A 26,738-nucleotide genomic window follows, 5' to 3' on the forward strand; every position below is an offset into this window, starting at 1 on the left:
GAAATGATTATGAACTGTATAAAGTGGTTCAATATGATGTCACTATCTCCACTGATGCTGACCAGCAGTGCACTGTGTTGAGTTTGTCATTCAGTTTGTGGTCACCAATTAAGCTGTGTTCACAGTTTGTTTTCTAAATCATCAGTAGATGTATATAATAGAAACAAAATTGCAAAATATTTGGTCTTTGCATAAAAGATATTTTAAATTCACATTTCCAATTAAATAAATTAGGAAGGCGGAGTAAACATTACACAATCTCAGACTTCAGGGCCAAAAGCTTCTTGTTCTCTCCTTTTGTTGACATAAGCAATCAAGGATGAAATCGTGCAGAATTTATTTTCTGATTAGTTCATGCCTGAAAACTTTATGCATGGTACTTCAGAAATTTAAGTGGGATATAACCTTTTGGGCATTACAGGGTTGATCCATGACATTGCCCTGCTCTACTCTCCACTTTTCTGTCTACCTTTCTGTCCCACAACCCTTGGCTCCTCATCTCCAATCTCCTATGTATTACCTCCCTGTTTCACACTACCATTCTTATTCTCATGATTCAAAGTTCACCAAATATGAGCATACAGTTTGGGATGAAATTTCAGTGCAATATTGATAGATGGCATTTTCCAAAAAAAGATAAACTGGCCATGCACTTTGCTATTTATTACACATTGTTGTGGCAAATTGGCTGCAGTATTTGTTTACCAAATAAGTGATCACATAAAAATCGGTTCATTGGCTGGAAATAACATAATATCCTGAAATGTTCTTTGAGCATAAAATTTGTTTCTTTTAGACGTTCTTCTTAATGATGACTTCAGTTACTCTTTCACACTGCATCACAGAATTTTTATTTAAAAAAATCACTCCATAATGCTGAGAGGATATCTGTCATCCTTGCCCAGACTGGCCTTGCTGTGAAAACACACAGAAATGCTGGAGGAACTGAGTCATTCTCCTCCAATCACAGCGTCTGAGTTTCACTCTGACCTATATGTGACACCAGACTGCCTATGCATTGCCTATGAAGATGGCAGCGCTGCCGCTGTTTCACACCCACGAAGAGCGAGGGAGCGGAGATGCAGCGTTCCTGCGGAATCCAGCTGTCCAGTCAGCTCCGCATGGGCTTTTGAACAGCCCATTGAGGGAGTTGATGGTGGCTTTAGTTGAAATTCCGTGACTGTGGGTCTGCGCCCAAGCTGGCAGCCCCTCTTGATCAGCAGCAGCCAAGAGGGGCTGCAGATTCTGGGGAAGCGGACCGGAGCAGGGCACCAGAGGATGGGAAAATCATGCTAGGCCTGAGAGGGAAAAGTGGAGGATGGGGACCAAGGAAGCGAACCAGTGAGGGGGCTCTGCTTCCGAGAGACCAGTGCATCCAGCAGGCCGCTGGCGACTTGAGGCGAGGAAGCTGTGGACTGTTGGAGACTGCTGTCGAGAGACTCAGACAGGCTGCAGACTGCTGGGGACTGGCTCAAACTGGTTGGAGGGGTACCACGTATTGGAACCAGGATGCCAGGAGTTGCCGAGGGTGCTGGAGAGTTCTTGACCATGTTGGAGGTTCAGATCTGGAGCTCTGGTTGCCCAATGATTTGGACTGGACTCTTGAGGCTGCAGGGGTTCCGGAGGTGAATCGACGGACACTCGGTGGGGGGGTGGGTTACTCTCTTTTGCCTCTCTCTCTCTCTCTCTCTCTCTCTCTCTCTCTCTCTCTCTCTCTCTCTCTCTCTCTCTCTTCTCTCTCTCTCTCTCTGACTGTTAAGAGGCGCTTGGGCAATTCCTGCTGGTGGCGAATCTATCTGCCTTTCAGCAGGCAAAAAGAAATTTCATATCATGTGACACTGTTTTAGTTCTCCGATAATACCTTGAATCTTGACTAGTGTAGCATTTTGGTTGACTGTTCAAACCTTTTGGAATGGGTTTCCCCATTTGGTTGAAAGGGTATAAATGCAACCAATGTCTAAGAGTTCATTTTTTTTTCTTATTTTATACACTTGTGTTCATTTTTTCTTTTTTTAAATTTTTCACACTGTGAACCATATCAATCAAAATACATACAAACATTTCCCTCTTAAATATACACAGTGGCATTTTCTCCCCTTTTGTCCCTCCCACCTTCCTTCCCCCCTTCAAACCCCTTAAACGTTCAACATATACAAAACAATAAAACCATTTATCAATGTCATCACACAATGAAAAATAAACAAGAAAAATATGTGATCTACTTTTACACACTGGATCAAATCGGTTTGTCTTCTTATCATTTTAGGGAGTGAAGGTCTGAGGCAAGACCTCTCTGTTATGTTCCATGTATGCTTCCCAAATTTGTTCAAATAATGTGACTTTATTTTTTAAATTGTTATTTTTTCGAATGGAATACATTTATTCATTTCCATGTACCATTGTTGTATTCTCAGGCTCTCTTCTGATTTCCAAGTTGACATTATACATTTTTTTGCTACAGCTAAGGCTATCATAATAAATCTTTTTTGCATTTCATCCAGTTTGAGGCCTAATTCTTTACTTCTTATATTACTTCGAAGAAAGATCTCTGGATTTTTTGGTATGTTATTTTTTGTGATTTTATTTAATACCTGATTTAGATCTTCCCAAAACTTTTTCACTTTCTCGCATGCCCAAATTGCATGTACTGTTGTTCCCATTTCCTTCTTACAGTGAAAACATCTATCTGGATCCCACTTTTTTAACTTTTGAGGCATGATATATAACCTGTGTAACCAATTATACTGTATCATGCGTAACCTTGTGTTTATTATATTCTTCATAGTTCCAGAACATAACTTTGCCCATGTTTCATTTTTTATCTTTGTTTAATCTTTTTCCCCACTTTTATTTGGGTTTGTAGCTTATTTCATAATTTTCCTTATCTTGCAGCTTGATGTACATGTCCGTTATAAATCTTTTTATTATCGTTGTTTCTGTAATCACATATTCAAAGCTGCTTCCTTCTGGTAATCTCAGTCTGTTTCCCAATTTATCCTTTAAATAAGCTTTCAGTTGATGATATGCAAACATTGTACCGTGAGTTATTCCATATTTGTACTTCAATTTGTTCAAATGTTAATAAATTATTTCCCAAAAAGCAATTTTCTGTTCTTTTGATTCCTTTTCTCTCCCATTCTCTAAAGGAAAGGTTATCTCTTGTAAAAGAGATTAGCTGATTTTGCATCAATAATAATTTTTGTAGTTGGTAATTTGTTTTTTTCCTTTCTACGTGAATCGTCTTCCATATATTGTTCATTTTTTCAAAGAAAATTGTTTTAAAGGAAAAAAAGTAGGTTGTTATCAATGTGCATGGAATCAAGGGATATGATATGTGCAAGCAGCTGAGTTTTAATTTAATTTGGGCATCACGTTTGACACAGTGATTTCTGTACTGTTCGATGTTCTATCACTTGCAGGATCAGGGTCTGATCTTTGTTTTTCTATTCTATTGAATTTTAGTTTCTCCTTGCACTTTGGCCCCGTGTACAATTGATGCTTGAATATGTAAAGTGATATGATGTCCTGCACAGACCCGGAATATATATACAATATGCTTGAAATGTTAATATCTAACCAAATAATTTACTTCTTAACATTCAGGTGTCTCCCTTGCAGGATGCAGGATGCAGATGAAAATTTTCTTCCCCATTCAAAACATCTTATTTTAAAGTTGTAATTATAATATTTTAAAAAAACAACTGTTGGGTTAAGGAGGTAGAAGTTGGAGATTGGATAATAATATCCGTCAGAAGAAAAAATAGTTTCATAAGGAGGAAGTAGCAAGCTTAATTTATCACATGGTTAGGCACATTTAGATTGCTATCAGAAGATATATTTTGAAATGTGGTCTAAAACAAAAGCAGTTTCTGTCAACGAAATTATTCTGTTTGTGTAAATAAATATCGATTAAGGAAACAGTTTAAAATGTGATTTTTCTGCTGTATACCAATCATCCTTAACATGAGAAAATGCTGAATATGCAGTTATATTTTTGGACTTTAGACAAAAAGATTTTTGCAATATTTGTGAAGGGGTGGAAAGCTGGAATGCTTTAATGAATTCTGGGTGAGTTCTAATGTTTATCAAGGTTCTTAGAGAAAGTATTATATCTTTTAGTTCTTTTTGAAGGCAACTTTTATTTTTACTGGGCAAGTTCTGTAAAAGGCTATGCTGGATTCCAGGTTAGTTGGAATTAAATAATTCTTCAGCTTGATTGTTAAATGCATTTGTGAAGGTGTACTTTAATAAAACCTTAAATAATTGGAAGTAAAAATGGAAGCAAATAGTGTATAATTGTATTGAACAAGCATTAATAACCTTGTTGTTAGAATTAACAGCTGACTTTGTGGTCAGAATTAATTATTCGCAATGTGAATGAAAATAATGGAAAGTTTTAGTTTATGATTGAATTTTATCTTTCATAAATATATTGCAGGAAAACAAGTGCAATTACTAAAAGAGTAAGATCAAGCCCTTAATTTGCTCGGCAATATCATTTGAGTCTGTGCATAAATGTGCACATTCGTGCTCAATGTTTACGTACCGTTGGAGTTGAAATACTGTATAGAATGAATTTTTTTTTCAATAAAGTACCCATTGGGCCTTGGTTCATTATTTAAGGAGCTGTTCACATAATGCCACCACTCTTCTCTTTTACCCCTGAAATATTCCCAATCAATATGCTCTTTTAATTATTTATCAGCATTTTATTTTAGAGATACAGCACGGCAACAGGCCTTTCCAGCCTATGAGCCCATGATGCTCAAATACACCAATTAATCTATCAACCCTGCACGTTTCTAGAGGGTGGGAGGAGACTGGGTCACAGGGAGAACGTACAAACTCCTTACAGACATTGCTGGGTTTGAAGCCAGGTCACTAATGCTGTAACAGCTTTGCTCTAATTGTTATGCTATCCATGCAGTCCTCATTCCTTTTAAAGATTGTGAATCTTGCTCTGCGGTTTTTTTTAACCAGCCTACCCACCTGTGTGGCCACTTTCAGAGAGATGGAATTGTACCATAAGATCCCTCTGTAGTTATGTGCTCCAAAGTTGTTCTTCCTATAAACTGTCCCCTTGCATTTGACCTCCCAAATAGCAACTGTTCATACTTGTCTGGATTAACCTTCATCTGCCATGTTTCTGCCCATGCCCACCACTTTTTGTGTTTCTCCAAATGTTCATCAATCCATCTATACTTTCATTCACGTTATTTAGATATCAGAGATGTTAGCACTGATCCCTGCAGACCACCACTGGTCACAGATCCAGGCAGTGATGCACTCCTCCATGATAATCCTCTGTTTTCAACGACCAAGCCAATTCCCTTGTTCTCCATTTTATTCTTTTCCTTGTGTCTGTCATGGTCTCATGGACTGCCAGACTGAGACCACCCATAAATGGGAGGAACAGTGCCTCATCTTCTGACTGGGCACCCTCCAACTGGATGACATTAATATCGACTTCTCTAGCTTTTGTTAACCCCCCACCCCCTTGCCTCTCCATTCCCTGTCTCCTTTTCACACAGACATGATAAATTCTACCTAGTTCCTTATCATAACCAATTAACACCCTTTTTTGGTCTGGATTCCTCCCCCATTGTTTGAATTCTGAGACTTTCTGATATATCCTGTTTTGCTTTTTTTTGATTTCTGATTTGCTTTTTCTGATCAGTTCCGAAACATCAGCAATGTACATTTCCTTTTGATGCTGAATAGACCAACTGACATCTTCCAGAATTTTGGTGTTTTTACTACAATCACAGTGTCTGCAGCCTATCATATTTCCCTCAAGACAATTTTGAATTCAATCTACAAAGTCATCAGGGTTCCCAAGGGTCTTAATCTTCTAAATCAACTTCCCATGAGGGACTTTTGTCAAATGTCTACATAGTCAACATCCACCATATCTTTGTCATATCCTGGAAAAAAATAGCTCAATTAAGTTTGTATGACATGATCTACACTACACAAAGCCATCCAGGCTATCCCTCATAAGATCACGCTTTTCCAATACGGAAAATCCCCAAGAATCCGCTCCAATAATTTCTCTGTGAATCGTGTAAGATTTACTGGGCTCTAATTTACTAGATTATCCTTATTGCCCTTTGAAGAAGGGACAACATTGTCTGTGCTCTCATCATCTGGGAACTTGTCTGTGCCTGAAGAGGATGTAAAAAAAATATGTCAAGACCCCAGTAATCTTCTCGTTCTCCATTCTTGTCAAATATTAATTTCAAGAAAAATAATTTGTTAAGTACTGTTTTGTACATTTCTTCCTAAATCCGTTTAAACTAAGTATGGTAAGCGATATGGTCTTGAGTATTACACAAATCAGATACATATAATATTTACGATGATGCTGGATTGGATGGAGTTAATAGGATATGTATAATACCACATTGCTAATTTAAAAAAAAAACTTTTGAGGGAATGAAATAGGTAAGAAAATAGGGCAATAAATTCTATGTTTCACAATTTTCCCCCTTTTAAATAAATACTGGTCAGGTTTATGTTTGAAGACAATAGAAAGTGTGTATATATAGCAGTTAGGTATGCAGTTTGCAGTATTTATGACAGTAATACTAAGGTGTCACAACTGTAATTTCATGCCCCGGTGAGAAGATCAAGGTCACAGAACTCCTTGATGTTGCGTTTGGTGATTCAGGCTACCATAAACAAAGCCTTTAACGTATCAGAAGCTAAAATAATGCAGGATAATGAACTCTAGAATTGCGTTTATATTAAAGAGATGGCATCCATTTTGTTAGACTGTATTGGTTAGATTTAATACTTTGGTAAAATTATCTTTTTATATCTTGCCCTTGAAGGAGAGTCCAATTTATTCTCATCACTTCTCAGACTGACCTCCCTGACATTTGAATTTGTTTTGATGTTTATAACTATTTCATGTTGATAAAGTAGATCAAAGTGTTTTGTCATATACAGTATATTTTTTTGAACAAATGTAGTATTAATTTTGTTCAGCTTTCTTCACAATGTTTTCACTTGCAGGGTTAAGTCGTACAGTTTTCAATTCAGAAGTAGTATCATTCTGTGCCTTGCAAGCTGTTCTTTGAACTGTAACAACCAGCATGAAAAAAAATCAATATCTTTGAGATATTTATTTTCAAGACCTTCTAAGGTGGGGTTGGTTATAATCATTACAGAGCTTCCTAACAACAGTCAATGGATTATTTAACTGTTAAAATGCCCCTGCCTATTTTTACATAACTTTTTTTGTCAGATTGTTCTAGTCTTGTGGGAAATGATGTGAAGAAATCTTTAATGTAAGGTGAAACTAGTGAAGCAGCAAACACAATGTTTTTTGCCATGGAGTGATCACATCCTCAAAATATTTTACTTACATTAATTTTTGGCACTCTGCTATGCGGGCATCCATTTTGTGCACAGTTAGATCCCACATATAGGAAATGAGACGAATAGCAGTTAATAGCTACCTGAACTCAGAAATTGCAATAAAATATAATGTAAATTGAGTGATGGGGTGTTCTTGATTTGGTTTTTTGATTAGTTCATTCTAATCAGAGCTCTTTAAATATCATGCAGACTCCTAGCAGTTTCTCACCAGAGCTTAATTCTATATTGTACATTACTGGCTGTGAGCTACTAAATTATTCTGTTGAAGGAATCTGTTGAAGTGGTTAGAGGACTATTGTCATGCTCTTTAAATCCTAGCTAATGGGCACTTTCACTTAGATAACCTTGTGTGTAATTTTTACATCGGTCTTTAGTTAGACTGTTGTGCAGAATGCCTTGTGGAATAGATTTTTCCTCATTTGGGGAGAACCTGATCTTTTGTTCTTGACTTGCAGCAAGTGGCTCTGCTGTTGGCTAAGCGACAGGATGAACTGCATTTGGATTTGATGTTGTGCTCATCAAGCAACCCCATGGGTATTAAACTGTATTTAAGCAAGTGCTTTAACTAACTGATTAGATTGTGTGTATTTTACTAGGGAAGATATTCGAGGCAGTGAGGAGAGTTTCCAATTGTTGATTTTTTTTTTTACATCTACTTGTTGGTGAAGGTGCACAATGCCAAGGATTAAAACGTTACCAGAACCAATCTGACAGTTAGACATTTGAAAATAATATGAAAAATATTTTTCTCCTGAAATTTTTGGTGATTGGTAGCTCCTTAAAGGCTCTATAATATGCCAAGTGGTAGTTGCCAACTTGGGATTCTTCAAGCCTGTGAAGGTTTGCTGAGAAAAATGTGCATTGCACATCTTAAAATGTTAAAAATGTTGCATATGCTTCATTGTTCAATTTGTTGCCCAAAGAAGAGGTATTTAAGTTTGCAAATGGAAAAGCTTCTGGAAGCTGGGTGGCTTTGTTGAACACTTAATTTGAGGAAATCTTTGCTTTTTTTATTGCCATATATATTTTCACTAATTACCATTTAAAAAATATTGCAGGAATCTACTTGTTGTTCACATGTTTTAAATAATGCTTTAAATCATGCAGTTCAAGAACACCAGAAACTATGGGCAGGGATAGACCACATGGCCCATCAAGCCTGCCCCAGTATTTCATTAGGCCATGCTGTTCCACCCCACACCATAGCCCCCAATTGCCAACCTTTCACAATGGTTTTACTTCCACTTTAAAGATCTCTAAGGAGCTAGCCCCCATAGCTCTCTGAGGCAAAAAGAATTCCACAAATTCATCAACCTTCTTTGGGAAGAAATTTCTGCAAACCTCAGTATTAAATGACCGTCCCTTATCTTCAAACTGTGATCCCTTGTTTGAGTCTCCTATCTCTCCCACCAGTAAAAATGCTTTGGCATCTACCATCTCATGCTCCCTTTGGATCTTGCATGTTTCAATGAGATCGCCTCTCGTCCTTCCAAGCTTAAAGAATACAGACCCTATTTCTTTAGCCTCTCCATTGAAAGATCAGGTTCTCTGGCTATCAGTCTTTTCAAGTGCAGTACCTCACTTTGATGATGTCACTGGCTATGTAGGACGAGATTTTCTTCCATTCCAATGTAAAGGCTGCTCTTTTTATAAATATGACAAACTATATTTTCTCTTTCAACCATTTCATTCTTTGTGAGAATGATTTAGCTTACAGCTTAGCTGAACATGAAGTTATGAGGCTTAGTTCAAGAGTGTAGCAAAAATCTATATGTAGACTCAATTCTCACAATTATCCAACCAAGAATGATGATAAGCTGGCAAAACTTTTCTAACTAAACCTCACCTTTCATCCAGAAGCTGGAATCAATTCTTGAAACATTTACAACACCATCAAGTGTCTCTAGATCTAATAGTTTGTTTGAGGGAAATAGAGCAGCAAAGAGAAAGGTATTTCAGATTGAATGATTTAGGTTTGTATTAGAATGTAACCCAAAAACAGATCCTGATTCTTGGAAGATGTAATATTTGGATATTGGGGACAAATGTGTAATATTTTAAATGAGGCTATGCTTCAACTGTCACTGCCAGGATAAGGTTCTACTGTACTATGAACTGTCTTGACAGTTCTGCTTATCTTTGGGAGGGTCACAATTCTGAGCACTGCTTCAACCACAGTTCAACCCATCATCAAGCGAGCCTCCTTCCATTTTCAGAACAATGTCTGGATCATTGTCTCAACGTTACAGTGCTTCCTCCACAACCCTGATAGTTTGGTACATGGGTACTAGTTCTCATTTTCTTTAAAAAAGAATTCAGTTTGTTTGAGGAGTAAGACCAAGAAATAGCTCCTTAAATTGTCCCAGAAGTAGTAAAGTACAAAAACCACCAACAAATTTACAATATTAGTTACTTCAGTACTTCATCATTTTAGAGGCAATAAATCTGGAAATTACAGAGTATTCATTTCTGGTTAACACTGCCTGAAAGGCGGGTTTTGTCATATCCGTTTAAATGAATTGTGAAGTGAAATGAGAAAGTCAATTTTCTGAGTGGTGCAGTGTCTTAGTGCTTCAGATTGAAGTTTTAATGGATCCTATTGAGTGAATTTGTGAGAGTTAAGTGTTTGTAGTGCATTATAAATATTTTCAGAAATAATAGGTGATACATGATAGGTAGCAATGGGATGTAGATTTTATCCCATAAAGAACAGCAAAGAGCAGAGTCATTGTTGGCTCGATAGTGATGAAGTTCATGCCCATTATTTCTACCCTAATGTAAGTGCTTAATGGGTATACTATATACTGACCAACCTCACTTATTTGAAGGCCCTTGACCTCCTATCATGAATACTCTGTCAAGCCCGGATAAAAGCGAGGATGAACGGGTTTCTTTTATTTTAAACTAGCAGGATACCCGGCGTTGCCCGGGAAATAAAACACTCAGTTGTTAATGACGTGGTTGAAACAAAAAAAACCCCGAAAACTTCATGGTAATCTAATATATATTTGTGCATGTCTGGAGGCCTGAGCACTGAGGCAGGCCTGGGGTTGCTGTTCTGGTTCCCACTGCCTGCCCCTTGCCTGTCTGAAAGGCCCGAGCACTGAGGCAGGCCTGGGGTTGCTGTTCTGGTTCCCACTGCCTGCCCCTTGCCTGTCTGAAAGGCCCGAGCACTGAGGCAGGCCTGGGGTTGCTGTTCTGGTTCCCATTGCCTGCCCCTTGCCTGTCTGAAAGGCCCGAGCACTGAGGCAGGCCTGGGGTTGCTGTTCTGGTTCCCACTGCCTGCCCCTTGCCTGTCTGAAAGGCCCGAGCACTGAGGCAGGCCTGGGGTTGCTGTTCTGGTTCCCACTGCCTGCCCCTTGCCTGTCTGAAAGGCCCGAGCACTGAGGCAGGCCTGGGGTTGCTGTTCTGGTTCCCACTGCCTGCCCCTTGCCTGTCTGAAAGGCCTGAGCACTGAGGCAGGCCTGGAGTTGCTGTTCTGGTTCCCACTGCCTGCTCTTTGCTGTTCTACTTCTGCCAATGCTGCTTTGCTTTTTTGGGCACATTGAACTGTGTTTGGCCACTTGTTTTTATTGTGAATGTACATTCTGATGTACACACTGTAACCAATTGCAGTGTTTCTGGTACAAGTTCAATTTTTTTTGCTTGAACTTCATATGGTCTTCAAGGTTAAATTCAAAATGGTCATGATATTCAGCATCAAATGTTATCCCTACTGAACATCCTTGGACATTTCTAAAGTGTTCCATATTGATTTGCATGGAGAACAGACAAATGAATAGATCCCTGGACTGCATTAACAACTGGGCGGTGGGCTTTGAACAGGGGTTTGGAGCTCCAAGGATGTTGCTTCCATTAGAACAAAAAGAGAGACAATTGTGAGGTTATTCATAAGGAGCAGGGTGGCCAGAGCAAAAATGATACAGGCTAGGCTTATTCTCCTGGATTCACAGACAACATGTTTCTTCCAGTCCCATGAAACTAAGGAGAGCTTTCTCTTTGGTAATGTGCAAAAGATTTGACTAAGCTTGCAAATGGCAGACAAGCTTTCGTGTGTGCAATAAATTCCACTTTAAATTGAGGGTAAACAAGAAATCTGCTGATGCTGGGGCCTAGTGCGGAATACAAAAGTGCTGGAGAAACACAGCAGGTCACCCAGCATCCATGGAAAGCAAAAGGCAGGTGAAATTGCACTTCCAGTTGCTGTCTGGCCTGCTAGCTTTTCTGTTTTATTTCAGTTTTCCAATGTCTTTATTTCAGGGGTTTTACATTTTGATCTGGGAAAAAAAACAATTATTTTTCTCTTTCGACCCTACCTGCTCAGTGCTTTACTGCATTTCTGTTTTTATTTTGGATTCTTCTGCATTGCTTTGTTTATTCAGGAACACAAAGAACGTAAGAAATAGGAGCAGGAGTCGGTCATCCGGCCCGCCGAGCCTTCTCCGCCGTTCAATAAGATCATGGCTGATCTGATCATTGACTCAACTCCACCCACCTGCCTTTTCCCCCATATCCCTTAATTTATGTAAAGATCTATCTAACTGAACCTTAAATATGTTTAATGAAATAGCCTCTCTGGGGGGAAAAGTTTGGGAAATTGATAAGGGAAGAGAAGTGGAATATGGAAGTGGGCTAATAAAAATGCACAGCGCAGTGATTTCTGGTGAGAGATTAAGCAGTTTGGGCCAATGCTTTGTGTTTGGTTGAAAGAGAGATGTATTTATTGAAACATACTTAACTTGACAGAATCTGCTATGGATCACAGTTTTGAAGTAAAGGTAGATCATTTGGGACTGGAAGAGAGAGAGTTGTGAAATTTTGAAATTCTGTACCCGAAAGCATTGTGCAGACTCAACCACAGAATATGTTCAAGATTGAGATTAATAGGTTTTTATTAAATTAAGAGAAATGAGGAATATAATGTAAGTACTGAAAAGAGATGCTGAGGTAAAAGATCACTCATGATGTTATTCAACGTGGAGCAGGCATAAAGGACTGAATAACTCAACTATTTATTGTGATCTGTAAGGCAGATTTTTGTTTTATGTAGAGTATTAACATAAATTTAAAATTTTTCCCCCCTCCTCTCCCATACTCTGAAACATGACAGGAATTATAATTTGTTTGAAAGAAGTTTGGAAATATTTGCACTACTTGGAAAATTTAGGTTAAAGTCGAATATTCAGGCATCAGTTACCTTGTTTTAATATGACCAAAACTATTTGTTGGAATCTAAAACTAGCAAGATTATTATGGAAGAGCTGGTTCTTTTTATCTTTGCTGCAATAGATAAATGATGTACAAATTAAATTTTATTGTCCATTGTATGAATTTTGCACAAAATGCAGAATTAATAAAGCACATGTAAAATAATCTTCTTTTGGAAGTAAGTGTTGAACATGTTTATAGGCAGTTATTAGATAATGAGAATTGTATAGATACATTTTTATCCTGTGCTAATAAACTTATCAGTTCTATATTAATGAATATAAAGTAGTAATTTAAAGTGAATAGGTTAAAGCTGTTTGGAATTTGAGCATTTAGATTTTTGACAAAATGACATTTATTTCTACAGCAAAATATATTGTGGTGCAAATTTCAGACTCCCACTTGGGATTTTCAGCTTGTCTTGTTTCTTGTTTTCTGATCTCTTACTTTCCTGTGCAGTTTCCCTTGGGTTTACTTCCTGTCATACAACACTGTTGTATTGGACTTTTATTTTCCTAACTTTGTGTTAAGTAAGATGTGGATAAATTATAATTCTATATGTTCTTTCAAATCCCAGAGTGCATTGTTATATTCTAATGTGAAAGCAGTTATTTCCCAGTAATTGGTTGACTTATCAGTCTTTGCATTTGTAACGTTTATTCCGCAATTGTTGTTCCGTCAGTAGAGATGATGAACACAGATCACAGTTCATATGGTGAAATTTGATCCGAGAGAGGGAAGGGAGAAACAGCATTGCTCTGCAAATTAAGTAAAATAAACCTAATGCTTTATAAAACAGTGATACCATCTCCCACTTCTGAGAACTGTTGGATTTTTGAAAACAATTGGGATGAGTTCATCTTCTTCATATTACAGAATATTAGGTATGACTCCCTGTGTGTCTTTACTGTGATTTCAAATAGCACACAAACACATAAATCTCGGCCAGTCGTTCTCAACCTTTTAGCCACTCACATACCACTTTATATAATCCCTTACTGGCCACAGAGCACCTACGGTGTAGGTGCCACCGGTGCCTTAGATTTCATAGGTACTCTGTGGTCAGTAAGGGATTACTTAAAATGGTAAGTGAGTGGGGGGAAAAAAAAGGTTAAGAACCACCGATCGAGGCGGATGCTTTACGTGGAACACTGGTGGAGAGCTGCAGGGTTGGAAGAGCCAACATTTGGATGATCTGAGACTAACTGGGCTATGAACATAAACAATCCTTTTGCACTATAGTTTCCTGGCCAATGTTTGTTGCCATTATTGAAACATATGTCCTGGATGTGATCAGATTGTTACATGTGGGAGCCTGTATTTGTTAATTGGCTATGTTTTCTACATTGCAACAGTCACTAATTTAAAATTGCTTTATTGCCTATGAAAGATGCCTTATAAATCCAAGATTTTTTTTTAGTGCCCTCTGTATAATATAAATTCCTATCACAGCTGTTGTATTTCCTGTACTCATTGATGAGATTGCAGTCCTCTCTAATTACTCTTTCGTAGCTATTATTTCAGTTAAAAGATTTGGGAACATTTTGATTTATTCTAAGAATCATGTATTCATTTTAATTTTTCAGTTTATTTATGCAAATTGATGGTGGAGATAAGATACATGGAATGCAATGTGCCATGCCTATTTGAATGCTTTGCTTACTGAGGTCACCCATCCCTCTCTGTTAACCTGACTTCTAGTACGAACTGGCAAATATTGCACGGTGCTGGATTGGTAGTTACAAGGAAAGTCTGGGTTTGGACTGGGATGGGGTGGGGAAATGGCGGATGGGTAGGTGTGGGGAAGGATACAGCTGGTAGCCAATAGTGGAGGGTGGGTAAAGAAGTAAACTTCATTCAGCAGCTTCAGCTGCCAGGTTTAATTTAAAATGATACTGAGCACTGAGGCAGGCAGCCTTATAGTAAATTGTAGTAACTAGTCCTTGCAGGTTGATTGGTTGCCATCCCACTGTGCTCCACCCCCACCGCCATCCCATTGACCCTTTTATTTCAATTATAAATAAAAGTGCATGTGATGGAGTTCAGGATTTTGGTATATGCACACACGCATGCAGGCATACTTTTGTTTGAAGCTAAACAAGGTCTGCTGGAGGATTGCTGAAGAGTTTCAACCCGAGATATTTGACCATTCTTTTTCTCCTACTGATGCTGATGGACCCGCTGAGTTCCTCCAGTAGACTGTGTTTAGCTTCAGATTCCAGCGTCTGGAATCTCCTGTCTCCCACACATTTTTGTTTTGGTGATTTTATAATTTCTCCTTCTGGTATATCCTATTCATGTGGGCTGGGTGAATCTGTTGCTTTGAGCCTTGTTGTTCATATGCATCAGGAAAAGTGGATGGTGAGCTTTCCCTTTTAGTACCCATTTGATTTCCTGCTGCTTGTCTCTATTTATCTCAAGGAATGAAATGCTACAGCTAATTTAAAAATGATTGGTAGCAGCATAGAACAAATTAGCTGAAATATAGGAATGAATGTTTAATGATTAAACTTGTTTTAGCTTTTGAATATTCAAAACAGCTTAGATTTTCAAAACATTGGAAGCCTCTCATTCTCTATTTGAACTCTCTGGTAAAGAATATAATGATTCCATCTTATTTATCATCGTTGGCCCACGGATACACTGGAGTTTCCTTTTGATGGCAGTTATTTGTGTTGGCTTTATAACAGTGGTTCTCAATCTTTTTCTTTCCACTCACATGTCACTTTAATTATTCCCTATGCCGTAGGTTCTGTGATTAGTAAGGGATTGCTTAAGGTGATATATGGGTGGAAAGAAAAAGGTTAAAACCACTGTTTTAATCATACCTAATGGACTTGCTATGTGCACGGTTTTATAACTCCAAAGGAAATGGGCCAATGACCAACAAAATATTTCAATAACAATGGGGTCTAGAGTAGTGATTCTCAACCTTGCCTTCCCACTCACCTACTATCTTAAGCACTCCCTTACTAATCACAGAGCATTAATGGAAAAGGGATCACTTAGTGGTAGATGAGTGGAAAGAAAAAAAGTTGAGAACCACTGCTTTATTGCATGCATGACCTCCTAGTTTTTGTGTTTTTTTTTAAATTGTGAATTTATGCAAAGTTAACTTGGAATTTTTCTCTGTAGGGTTAACTGATGAAGAAGTCGAGATTGCGCTCCAGCAGTCAAACACGGTCAGTGATGAAGTGGCACCTGCCATTCAGCCACACCTGGTGCAGCCTTCGTACCTTGCTGCTGTGCCATACAGTACGTACTCTCAGCTACATTGTACAGATCTGCTATGAAGGTTAACGATTAATTTGATATGTAAAGTGTGATTACTTTGCTAGAAAGGAATTTGGAACAACAGTAAAACTCTTGATATCCGGAAACCACACCCCCGGTAGCCTCAAGCAACTGGAAAAAAAAATTAAGAAAATAAATTAGGTAAAAAATACGAAAGTTTAAAATTGGTGTATCTAGCCATTAGTTCACCAGTCACGCAGCATGTAGTCTTAACCAACTGGAAAATTCAGTTATCCGGCATCTACCAATTCCCATATGTGCCAGATACCTGTGGTTTTACTATGGAAATGCACTGCTAAAGTATACTTGTGCATTAGAATCTCTACTAAGATTTAATCTTCAATGTTGTTCATGCCAATTTACCTTTAACTTGGCAAGTCTGAGCATTGCTGTACACACATTTGAGTTTTTAGCTCACAAGTATGCAAAAACAATTTGTAATAATGCTGTTTAAATCAAGAACCCCATTAACGTTAACTACAACCCACACAGTGAGTAGTTTGAAGGTCTAACCTGGTGATTTCTACTTACTATATTTTAACTGAACACTAAGCTAAGTCATAGGTAACAGGTTTTGGATTTTGTTTTTGCTTTGGATTTTCAAAGTTAACCAGTGTAACTTTAATATTCAAGATTCCTTTTACTGTCATGTAATAATACAAAAAAATAATGTGAACAGTATAATTCAACTTTTGCCTATTGTAAAAGTTGCCTGGCACCCCAGCAATAAGAGAAAGACAAGCAAAAGAGATGTGTAAGACTTCATGTGACAGGTAAATAGTTCAGCTCTCCCAGTTATCCCTGTCCTTCCTCTGCTCTCCACTTTCCATTTCATTCATGTCTATTTTTTTCTAACTGATTGTATTGTCTATTGTGGAGGGGCATGTGACCTCTCCATCTGGAACCTAGTTGGAAGTCACTCCACCTGCCAATCAAGGTCAAAGATTGCCCACAGGTCATTGGCCCCTTTAATTTCCTCATCAATACCAGAGCTGCATCCTCCAGCTGATGGCTGGTCTTCACAGTTGGGAACTGTGGGCAATGCTGGAGAGTCGTGGGTAAGGTGTGCGTAGACAAAGGATTGGGAGAAGAAGTGTTGTGTGTCTAGAGATTACTGTCCCTAGTTTAAATCAGATAAGACCTGTGCCTGCTAGAGATATCAAGGGGTGGCAAGCATTGTATGTGGTAACTTGATTGTATAGCTTTCTATCTGTGAGTTGTTGTGAGTGTGTCGTTTAATCCAGCGAGAGAGAGAGAGAGTGTGTGTGTGTGTGTGTGTGTGTGTGTCTTTTACCCCTGTTGCAACTCCCCAATGCATATGAATCAAAACCACTGGTCAACCAGCTCATGTTTAGATTAATTGCCCATGGGGACCCATCGAACCTGTTTCTCTCAGTCACACACACACACACACACACACACACACACACACACACACACACACACACACACACACACACACACACACACACACACAATGTAATTATTGTTACTTTCCTGCTTTGCTCTACAACACACATGTCAAACTCAGGCCCGTGGGCCAAATTTGGCCCGTGATATAATTATATTTGGCCTGCAAGATCATATCAAATATGTATTAGAGCTGGCCCGCTGGCCGATGCCCCAGTATAGCGCATGCACAGCTAATACTACAAATCCCAGAATGCTTTGCAAATGCATTGGCGCCGGCCCGTCAGCCCGCTAATCGCCCCCACCTCCTCTCTTTACTTTCATTAGCATCTGCGACCTGTCGCCCAACTCACATGTAATAAACCCCTTATGAAAAATGGCCAAATGAAAGACAGAAAACAGGACCTTTCAAGACAGGTGGGAGGGAGACTATATGTTCATCATTTTAAAAGACAAACCTGTTTGTCATTGAAGCAAGTTGTTATTTTTTTTTGACTTGTTGGCTTGTGAAAAAAAAACATTTAAAAAGAACTTAAAGGCTATAGAGAAATATTATTTATTGAATATTTTATTTCTCATTTGTTAATGCTTCTTCTGGAAAGAGTTTAACCAAAACTATTATTAAACATTTATTTTAATAAGAAAAAGTTTAACATTACATATGTTGAAAGAAGAGAAAACATGCAGATTTTGTTGAAAATTTTCAATAAATATTTAGTTTGGCCCATGACTTAGTCCAAGTTTTTAATTTTGGCCCTCTGTGAATTTGAGTTTGACACCCCTGCTCTACAACATGGGTTTTTCCAGAGGTTTAGAGAGTGGAATGGACAAAGTAACTTTACTTCAAGTCAAAATATTCCAAACTGTAATTTCTTGCTTATGACCAAGATGCCTGTCAATCACTAAATCAAAGTACGTTACGGGTTGGAGGCTTGCTATTCTGTTTGACTCCCCATGGCCCTTCCACTCTCTACAGAGCTCACACTAGAATTGGTTAAAATACTTATCTGAAGGAGTGCAGCTCCAATGATATTGAAAAAGGTCAATGTAATCCAAGAAAAAGCAGCCACTTGATTGGCCACCCATTGACCAATGGCAATAATTATCTGCGCCATCTTCTGTACCAGCTTATAAAAGCTTCATCAAAATGCACACGCCTACAGAAATTATCATCTTGAATGACAAGGTAGGTTCGCTACCACTTGCAAATTCTTCAGTTGCAACTTGGAAGGATTTAGTCATTTTGTGTTCATCACAATATCTGAGTATTGGAATTCCCAGCCCAACAGCATTATTAGAGCAATATAATCATGCAGGCTAAAGCAGATCAACTGACAAATGAAAGTAACATTAGTTCACTACATAGAAGCAGCCCTTTAGGACCTGTGTTGGCTTTACTTGAGCCTCCTCCCATTCTTGTGTAAGTCTTCTTGGCATAATCCACTTTTATACTCTCCTTAACTGCTTATTTAACCTCCCCATTATTGCATCCAAGCTATCTCCCTCAACAATTCCCTAGTTAATTTTGTTACTTCATGGTTATTCTTGTCATAAAACCTCAGTCTATGAAGCTTCATTCAAGTCCTTGGTGTCTATTACATTCTGCTTTTAACAAATATAAACACATGTGCTACTAAATGTCAGTTGCATGGGAACCCCTGCAACAGTTATGCTTTTTTTTTCTTTGTCCTGATGAGGCTCTAATGGATTGGAGATGTTCTCTTGGCAGTGTTGAGAAAAAGTTGTTTAACAGATGTTCCAAAATGTTGTTCGGGGTTTCTGTTACTGCACCTGTTCAATAAGCTCGTATTGGGACCAAGTACTCCACAAGACCAAACAGGACTGAAATATTAAAGAGTTTCTAGTTGCTCTGGATTAATCCTATCAAATGATGCCCCCAGATGTCCTATAATTTAATTTTTCAAATGTATCTTTAGCTCGTACCACTTATGATGAAGCTACTCAACTTTATACAGCTGTTGCTATCTTTAAGAACATTGCAAGTATTTGATGTTGCTTTAATATTGCTAATAGGTAGAGTAAGATGTCATGCACCTTTGTATTTATCTGGACGTTTCCCATCACGGATTTATTTATCATCTACTCCTTAATTTCACACTTTGTAATGTAGATCAGTGAGGAAACACTTATAATTTATAAAAGTTCCCAGTGAAAGCGCGGAAAACTTGGAACATTTCCTGTATCTCAAGAACTCAGTGAAGGCAAACGTTGATGAAATTCACCACCTTCAGTGTGCCAATGCAATCTTTGGCCAACGAAGGATAAAAGTGCTTGAAGTTTAGAAACAGGGGTAAAACATATGGTTTACCTGAGAATGAAGCACTCAGAAAATTTGTTCTTAACAATGTTGTAACCATATCAGTATGTCTATATTAAATTAGTATCTGAGTAGAACAGGTCCAGGTAAGCTCTGATCTAAATCTACGATCCTAGCCACATTACCCAGTTTCATTTTCTGTATTTGAAAAAATACAGATGTACTTACACTGACATCAGGTATTTACAAAACTCCTAAGACATATTTTACATATATATTGTTAACGATCCTGAAATGAAAGTGCAATTTTTTAAATCATAGTGATGTAAAACAAAAGCTAAATGAGCAAATCTGAAGTGTGTTCCTGATACACATCTTGATACAATATCCCACCAAAGTCTCCATGTATGTTAGTTTAAAATTGCTTCATGAATTCTCACTCTTTTTATTGTTAACCTACACATAAAAACAGACATTTCCACCTTACAAGAAGAGGAAATCACTCTCCAGGGAACAATCATTTAGATTTTCTCATGAGCTTTCTGCATTTTGACAGATTTGCAATTTCATGAAGTGGGTCTTCCATTTGTTTTGTTTATGCAGATCGGTCTATTTATTGTGGGAGCTAATAGTTTTTGAATGGTTATATTGTAGAGTTGCCTGTCTTGTATTGGATATCAGTAATTATTTACTTAACTTCTGTCCAAACCAGCCAAATCCCAATCTAGCGCTCATAAGATTCCTGAATCTCTCGGAAAATATTCTGACCGCTTAAATATCAATGACTTTTATTCAGTCAGGATTTAATTTTCTCAAACTAAATTCAGTCCCCAGATCAGAGAGTAGGAGAATGTTTTGGTTCACCTAAGCCCTGGGTGAAAGATGTTGGAATGCCAAACGTGTGGAACTATTGTGAAGATCAGTCAAAGAAGTGTAGGACGGGCTTGGTTGGGGTACCCCTTGGCACTCTTGATGCTGAGTATGCTACAGGTGATGAGCAGCAGATATTTGGGTAGAATGTCCCTAGTAAGTTGGCGCTGGATGTATGTTCATAAACTGAATGATCCCTTTGCTTCAGTTTTGATCAAGCTAAATATGTAAGGTGTTATCATAATAATGGACAGATCACTAAAACAACTTTTTAATCAGCATATGTCAAAGATGAGCAAGTTCAAGATGTATGTGAGAAAGTTCCCTTCATCTCCAGCTTGTATATTTTTGAGTTCGTACACAGGGAAATGCTCTCTTGAACCAAGAAGACCTGCCAATTACAACAGAGATAGTCTGTGCTGAAAAGGGTAGTCAGTGGCTCTGGGTGAGGAGAAAGGATTCTATCTGGGTCCCTAAGTGAGTGAATGGCACCTAGAGGGCGAGCCCAGGATGCCGAGATTCACTGCTGAACCCTCTGGAGATGTCGTGAGTCTATCAGCGAAACACTGAGGAAGGAGGGCACCCACTTGATCACCCACCACTCACTTGGCTACCCCGCAGAGTCTCATGAGGGCAATAAGGAATATTAACATCTAGTCCTACATGACATACAACACTTGGGAATCTGTTGCATTTATTGCCCATTTTGAATTTTACTCGATGCTGGTGAACCACTGCCTGACTGGATTCAACTTTATTTGGGATGGCTAAGTTTGTTTTGTGGGAATTAATTTTGCAAGGGATGAATTCAGAATGTAAAATTCTGCTTTGTTGAATTCCTGGTGATTATAATGCAGCAATTGGAAAAGGTGTATTCTATGTTTCAAAGCATCTCTCCTGATCATCTCTTGGTACTGTGAAATGCTGGTATCTTGAACAGAATGTTTTTCGTATCTGTTCCATCAGTATTAACTTCCTCGTTTGTATGTTGAGGTTGAATTAATGTTGATTTCTTAGAATTCAGATACAATAAAATATCTTTTTTCAATGTCTTTGCTTTGGTCTGAATGTTTAACCAACACATTTGTCTACATGAGTTCAATAATTTATTCATGTTATTGGCACTGAAATTGGATTGGAATATTTCTCATTTCCTTCAGAGAGTTTGCTCAGAGTGATATTTTAAATTCAAATGATAGAGGGAAGATGACCCATGTTTTATTGTGTAAAATTCAAACAGCAGTGCTCCTGAGCAGTTTTCCCCCCTTCTTTTGTATGCAGACGTTCATGAAAAAGTAAACTGTACTCTGGTTAAGTAATCAAGCTATACATAGCTGTCATACAGTATAGAGACAGGCCTATTGGCCCAACTTGCTCACGGAGACCAAAATATTCCCCCCAGTCTAGCCCCACCTGCCTGCATTTGTCCCATATCCCTCTAACTCACTCTATCTGTCCAATTTCTCCTTAAACGTTACAATAGTACCTACCTCTACCACCTCCTCTGGCAACCCGTTCCTACCTCTACCACCTCCTCTGGCAGCCCGCTCCACCATACACTCACCATCCTCTATGTAAAAGGTTACACTTCAGGTTCCTGTTAAATCTCACCTTGATCCTTTATCCTCTGGTTACTCTTTCTCCTCCTCTGGGCAAAAATCCGAGCTCACCAGATCTATTCCTCTCATGATTTATACACCTCTATGAGATTGCGCTTCATATTCCTCTGCTCCAAGGAATAAAGCCCTAGTTTGATCAACCTCTCCCTGCAGCTCAGCACATAATTCCCTCCCCCCCCCCCCCCCCCCTTCCCAATATTCCCACGAGTCCAGACAAGGCCCGTGTAAGTCGTCTCTGCAACATCTTTCCTGCTGACCAAAATTTGCAGCATGGTGATCTTTGGTAAATGATCCATAATTGTAACTGCCTTAAGATGAATAAAACCTCTTTCACTGATCAATTGAAATACCAAAATTAATGCATTTCAAGCTTAAATATTGCTGATCCTTTAAAAGGTGTGAAGAATCTATCTTTGTTTTGGCACACATTCTCGATTTAAAGAAGTTGTGGTTAGAGATCAGAGAGTTATTTACATATTGTCCTGAAACAAAGTTTTAAATCCTTAAAGACAAAAGTCTCAGAATTTGAGTTTTCCTTAATAAAAAGTATGCAGTTACCTTTGTTAAATTTATGTTTCATTAACGATGATCTCATTCACTCAGAAGTAATATTTCACAAATACTTAACCTAAACTTTTTTTAAACTTTCTGTATCTGTAAGTACCATCCAACTTTCTCTTCTTAGAGGTTGCTGTAATCTTTGCTTATACCTTGTTGCTTTTACATTTTTAATTTATTTTTGCTTTTCTCAATGCTGGAGGATGTTTTCCCCACTTGGAGTATCTAGAATTAAGGGGTATAGTTTCAGAAAAAGAGTTGCTCATTTAAGATGGGGATGAGGAGGATCTTCTTCTCTGATGCCCTTGCCTCCTGACTCGGAGAGCTGTGGGGTTGATTCGGTGGAGATTGAGACACAAGGACCACAGAAGAGTCGAGGGATAGGAAGGAGTTTTTTTTTAAAAAGTGGAGTAGGCCAAGATTGGAACAGCCTCAATCTCAGTGAATGTAGGAATAAAGTAAAGATTGCGAGATGACCACCTCCTCCTGCTTCTTATGCTATTTCTCTATGGGATCTCAATGCATTCAAGCCATTTATACTGAGCTAACCTAAAACAGCACGCTGCAATGGGAATAACCACTAGATTATAAACTATTGCCATAAACGGCTTTATATTTACTACACATACTAGCGATTAATTTGCTTTTTTAACTGCTTTGCCAGTTAGAGTCCAGCTGTTGACAGTAAAATATTTCTCCACCCAGGATCCCATCTGAATCTCTTTGCTAATTCCATTCACTGGTACTGTACTTCTACCACACATTTTTCCCTTCACTGTGTAGTACTTTACATTCATTATTGAATCTCATTAGCTATTTGTCTGACCATTTGCATAACCTAAGAGCTTCTGCAAATGATTAACTGTATTCTCCGCTCTGCTGCTCTTTCTATTTTAGTGTCTTCTACAAATTTGACAAGCTTAAAATTGATTTTGGCATTGTTTGTTTATGGAGATTTGAAGCAGCAGAGATCCAGCCACCTCCAGTGCTCTACTGCCCCCCCACACCACCTTCCACTGACTGATATTTAAATGATCACTGATGCTCTATATCCTGCTTCGTCTGTTTGAATTGGAGAGCGTGATTCCTGGGATTGAGGGCTTGTCTGCTGAGGAGAGGTTGAGCAGAACAACCTATCCTCTCTGAGTATAGAAGAATGAGAAATGTTTTACTGAACCACCCAAAGTTATCACAGAGCGAAATACGAAAGTCTGCAGATGTGATTGTAGTAAAAACACACAGAAATGATGGGGAACTCAGCCTGAGCCCTTCTTCAAGGAATAAGCAAAGAACAGGAAGGCACCAGATTGAAGACAAGCTGACTACTGGAGGAGGTGTCCAGGCCAACAAAAGGTGTTAATTGGCTATGATAAGAGGGGAGGTGAGAATTGATTTTGGCTCTGAAAGGAGACAGAGGGAAAAAGGAAGAGAGAGAGAGACTAGATCTGGGGAAAGGCTGGGTGGCGAGAGAAGAAGAGGGGGGGAGGGGTTTAATGGAAGCCGGAGATGTCGATGTTAATGGCATCTGGTTGAAGGGTGCCCAGTCGGAAGATAAGGTGTTGTTCCTCCAATTTGCGGATGGTCTCTCTCAGTCTAAAAGTGCATGAGAATTGAATTGGGTGGCCACTTTTACTCCACGCTATTGCTGCGGACAGAGCCGAGGTGATCAATGATGTTATTCCAGAACCTGTGGATGCAGGAATGATGTTTCCTCTGATTGAGGTGAATTGAACTGTAGGTCACAGTCTCAACATGAGGGGTAGGCCACTTGAAAGTGAGATGGGAAGAAATTTGTTTAGCAAAATACTGGTGGATATATGGAATTTTTGATTGAAAAGTATTGTAGAGACTCCGCCAGTGAGTCTATTCAAGAATAGAAACTGACATTTTTATCCATTAAGGGAATCAAGAGATGTAGGATTCATATGTTGAAGCAGTGGAGGCGACCTCATTAAATATATTTAGACAAGGTTGGATAGATCTCTGCATAGTAGGGAATTAAGGGATATGAGGAATAGGCAGGTAGGTAGAGATGAGCCAATCATCAGATCAACCATGACCACGTTGAATGGTGGAGCATCTCAATGGGCCGGATGGTCTACTTCTGCTCAAACTGACAAGAACACTGACATTTAATCCATGATATTGTTGAATGCTAGAGCAGCCAAGGGGTGTTGAATGGCAGACTGCTGCTTTTTATTTAATATAACTTATATAATGCTTTAATCCAATTAATATGTTTCTCTGGTAGGTTGAACCGCTGTAGTACTTTAAATAAATAATTCCATTCTACCCTGTCAATGGCTTTCTCTGCGTCAAAATCAACCGCCACTGTTGGAGTCTTCTTTCCTTGTACTGCATGGATTAAGTTAATGAACTTAGAGATATTGTCCATTGTTTGTCTTTTCTTAATAAATCCAGTTTTGTCAAGTTTTACTATTTTTGGTACACAGACAGCCAATCTGTTTGCTCATAGTTTTGCTATTATCTGATTCCACCTGCATTGCGGACTCGAAAGGCCAACATGGCCTGTTTCCGCTCCGTAAATGGTTATATGGTTATAACGTCATATTTCTTAGATTGCAAAGTGACCATGCTTTCAAAGGTATTCATTGATTGAAAAGTACTTTGGAACAATCTGAATTATGTATCATTTTGTAAGGACATCAATGTAGGAAGGAAGGTGGGGCATTGAAACAGTATCTCATTCAAACCGAAAATCACAGAAGAATTTGACATGGTAGATATTGTGAGTATTTCTTTCAGTTAAGCAGGTCAGGGTACAGATTCAAAATATGACTAAAATGAAGAAGAATTTCTTCTCCATTGAGAATCTTTAGAATTTTTTATTCCTCAGAATTTTAGCTATTGAGTCAAAGTATTTTCAGGGCTGATACATTTTTGAACTATGTGAGAACAGAGGTTTTGGAAATTGAAGTGAAAAATAGGATGAAGGCCAAAAATCAGCTTGTCCATAACCATTAAGGGACTTTATGACAATTTGTGGCCATCTTGTGTTCTAACGGAGATGTTTGGTATGTCTCAAAACTCTTTGAAGCTAACTACTTGACTGAAAACGCCCTCCGTTTTTTTTTAGTTACAAGCAGCAAACATGTGAGATGTGGTTTGATCTTTTTAACCTCAGTAAACGAGGATAGAATGTTAGTTATTGCTAACTGGATCTTGACATAATATCAGCTCGAAATGACAGCAATTCTTAACATGATTTGCATCTAGAGGAGGGTTTTGAATTCACAACCTCTGAACCGCGAGGCAAGATTGCTTTAAGTTGTACCAAAATGATGTTAGAATACTCATATTAATATGTAGACTTGTAACAATATTTGATTATTTCATCTATTCCCATCAAAGCCTGCTTGCAGCTACAAAACTATAACAGTACCAGAGAAGTAGTCTTTGGCATTGGGCAAAATATTTTTGTGAACTGTTTCCAATTCCCTCTGTAAATGCGTTTCTTTGTTTTAGCAGTTATCTGTTAATTTGGTTCATTATATGCAATTGCTAAATAGAAAGAAAATAGCTTGTTTTGTTCATGCCAGCAACTTTAAAAAAAGTTTTTCCTTTTTATTGGTGAAGGTTCTTAACAGCTGTTCAAATGTGACTTTTTCTTATGAGTTTTATAAACTGCCTTTCATCTCTGTAACTGTTGACTCCAGCCCAGAATGATGGGGTGAAGGTCTGTTAGCTGGACTGGAACATTTATTGACACCAAATAGCCTGGTGCACCAAATTTCTTGCTATTTGACCCAGAGATTTTCACCCAGAGGTTCTATGCGCTGCAAATACAGAAATTCACACAACTTGAATGCGAGTGGTCATTTAATTACTGCATTACTAAACTGCTTTCATTATTTGCAGATTTAGACCACTTACTCTCTGAACAGATATGTCATTAGATATACAGAGGGCAATATTCATTTATATTGTGATCAAAATGTCAATGGCAAGATTATCCAGTTGCATTGTCACACTTCTGTATATTGATGTTTGATATACTCAAATTGGATTCTGCATTTCCTATATTATCGTAATTATAAAATTTTGAAAGTGGATGTGACCCCATTAAAGCAGTTTAGAATAAGGTAAACCAAGACTAA

At 38.3% G+C, this 26,738-nt stretch overlaps 1 protein-coding gene across 3 annotated transcripts in view; it reads left to right on the forward strand.

The window, feature by feature from the left end:
* Positions 1-26,738, forward strand: part of pex14 (peroxisomal biogenesis factor 14) — a 213,854-nt gene that overhangs the window by 111,588 nt on the left and 75,528 nt on the right. For all 3 annotated transcript variants that reach the window (XM_069918487.1, XM_069918489.1, XM_069918488.1), the window contains one exon: positions 15,727-15,846. In XM_069918487.1, coding sequence (XP_069774588.1) covers positions 15,727-15,846 — 120 coding nt within the window. The remainder of the gene's footprint in view (positions 1-15,726; positions 15,847-26,738) is intronic.

The sequence above is a fragment of the Narcine bancroftii genome, chromosome 2 (genome assembly GCF_036971445.1).
Source record: "Narcine bancroftii isolate sNarBan1 chromosome 2, sNarBan1.hap1, whole genome shotgun sequence".
In the NCBI taxonomy this organism is placed as follows: domain Eukaryota; kingdom Metazoa; phylum Chordata; class Chondrichthyes; order Torpediniformes; family Narcinidae; genus Narcine; species Narcine bancroftii.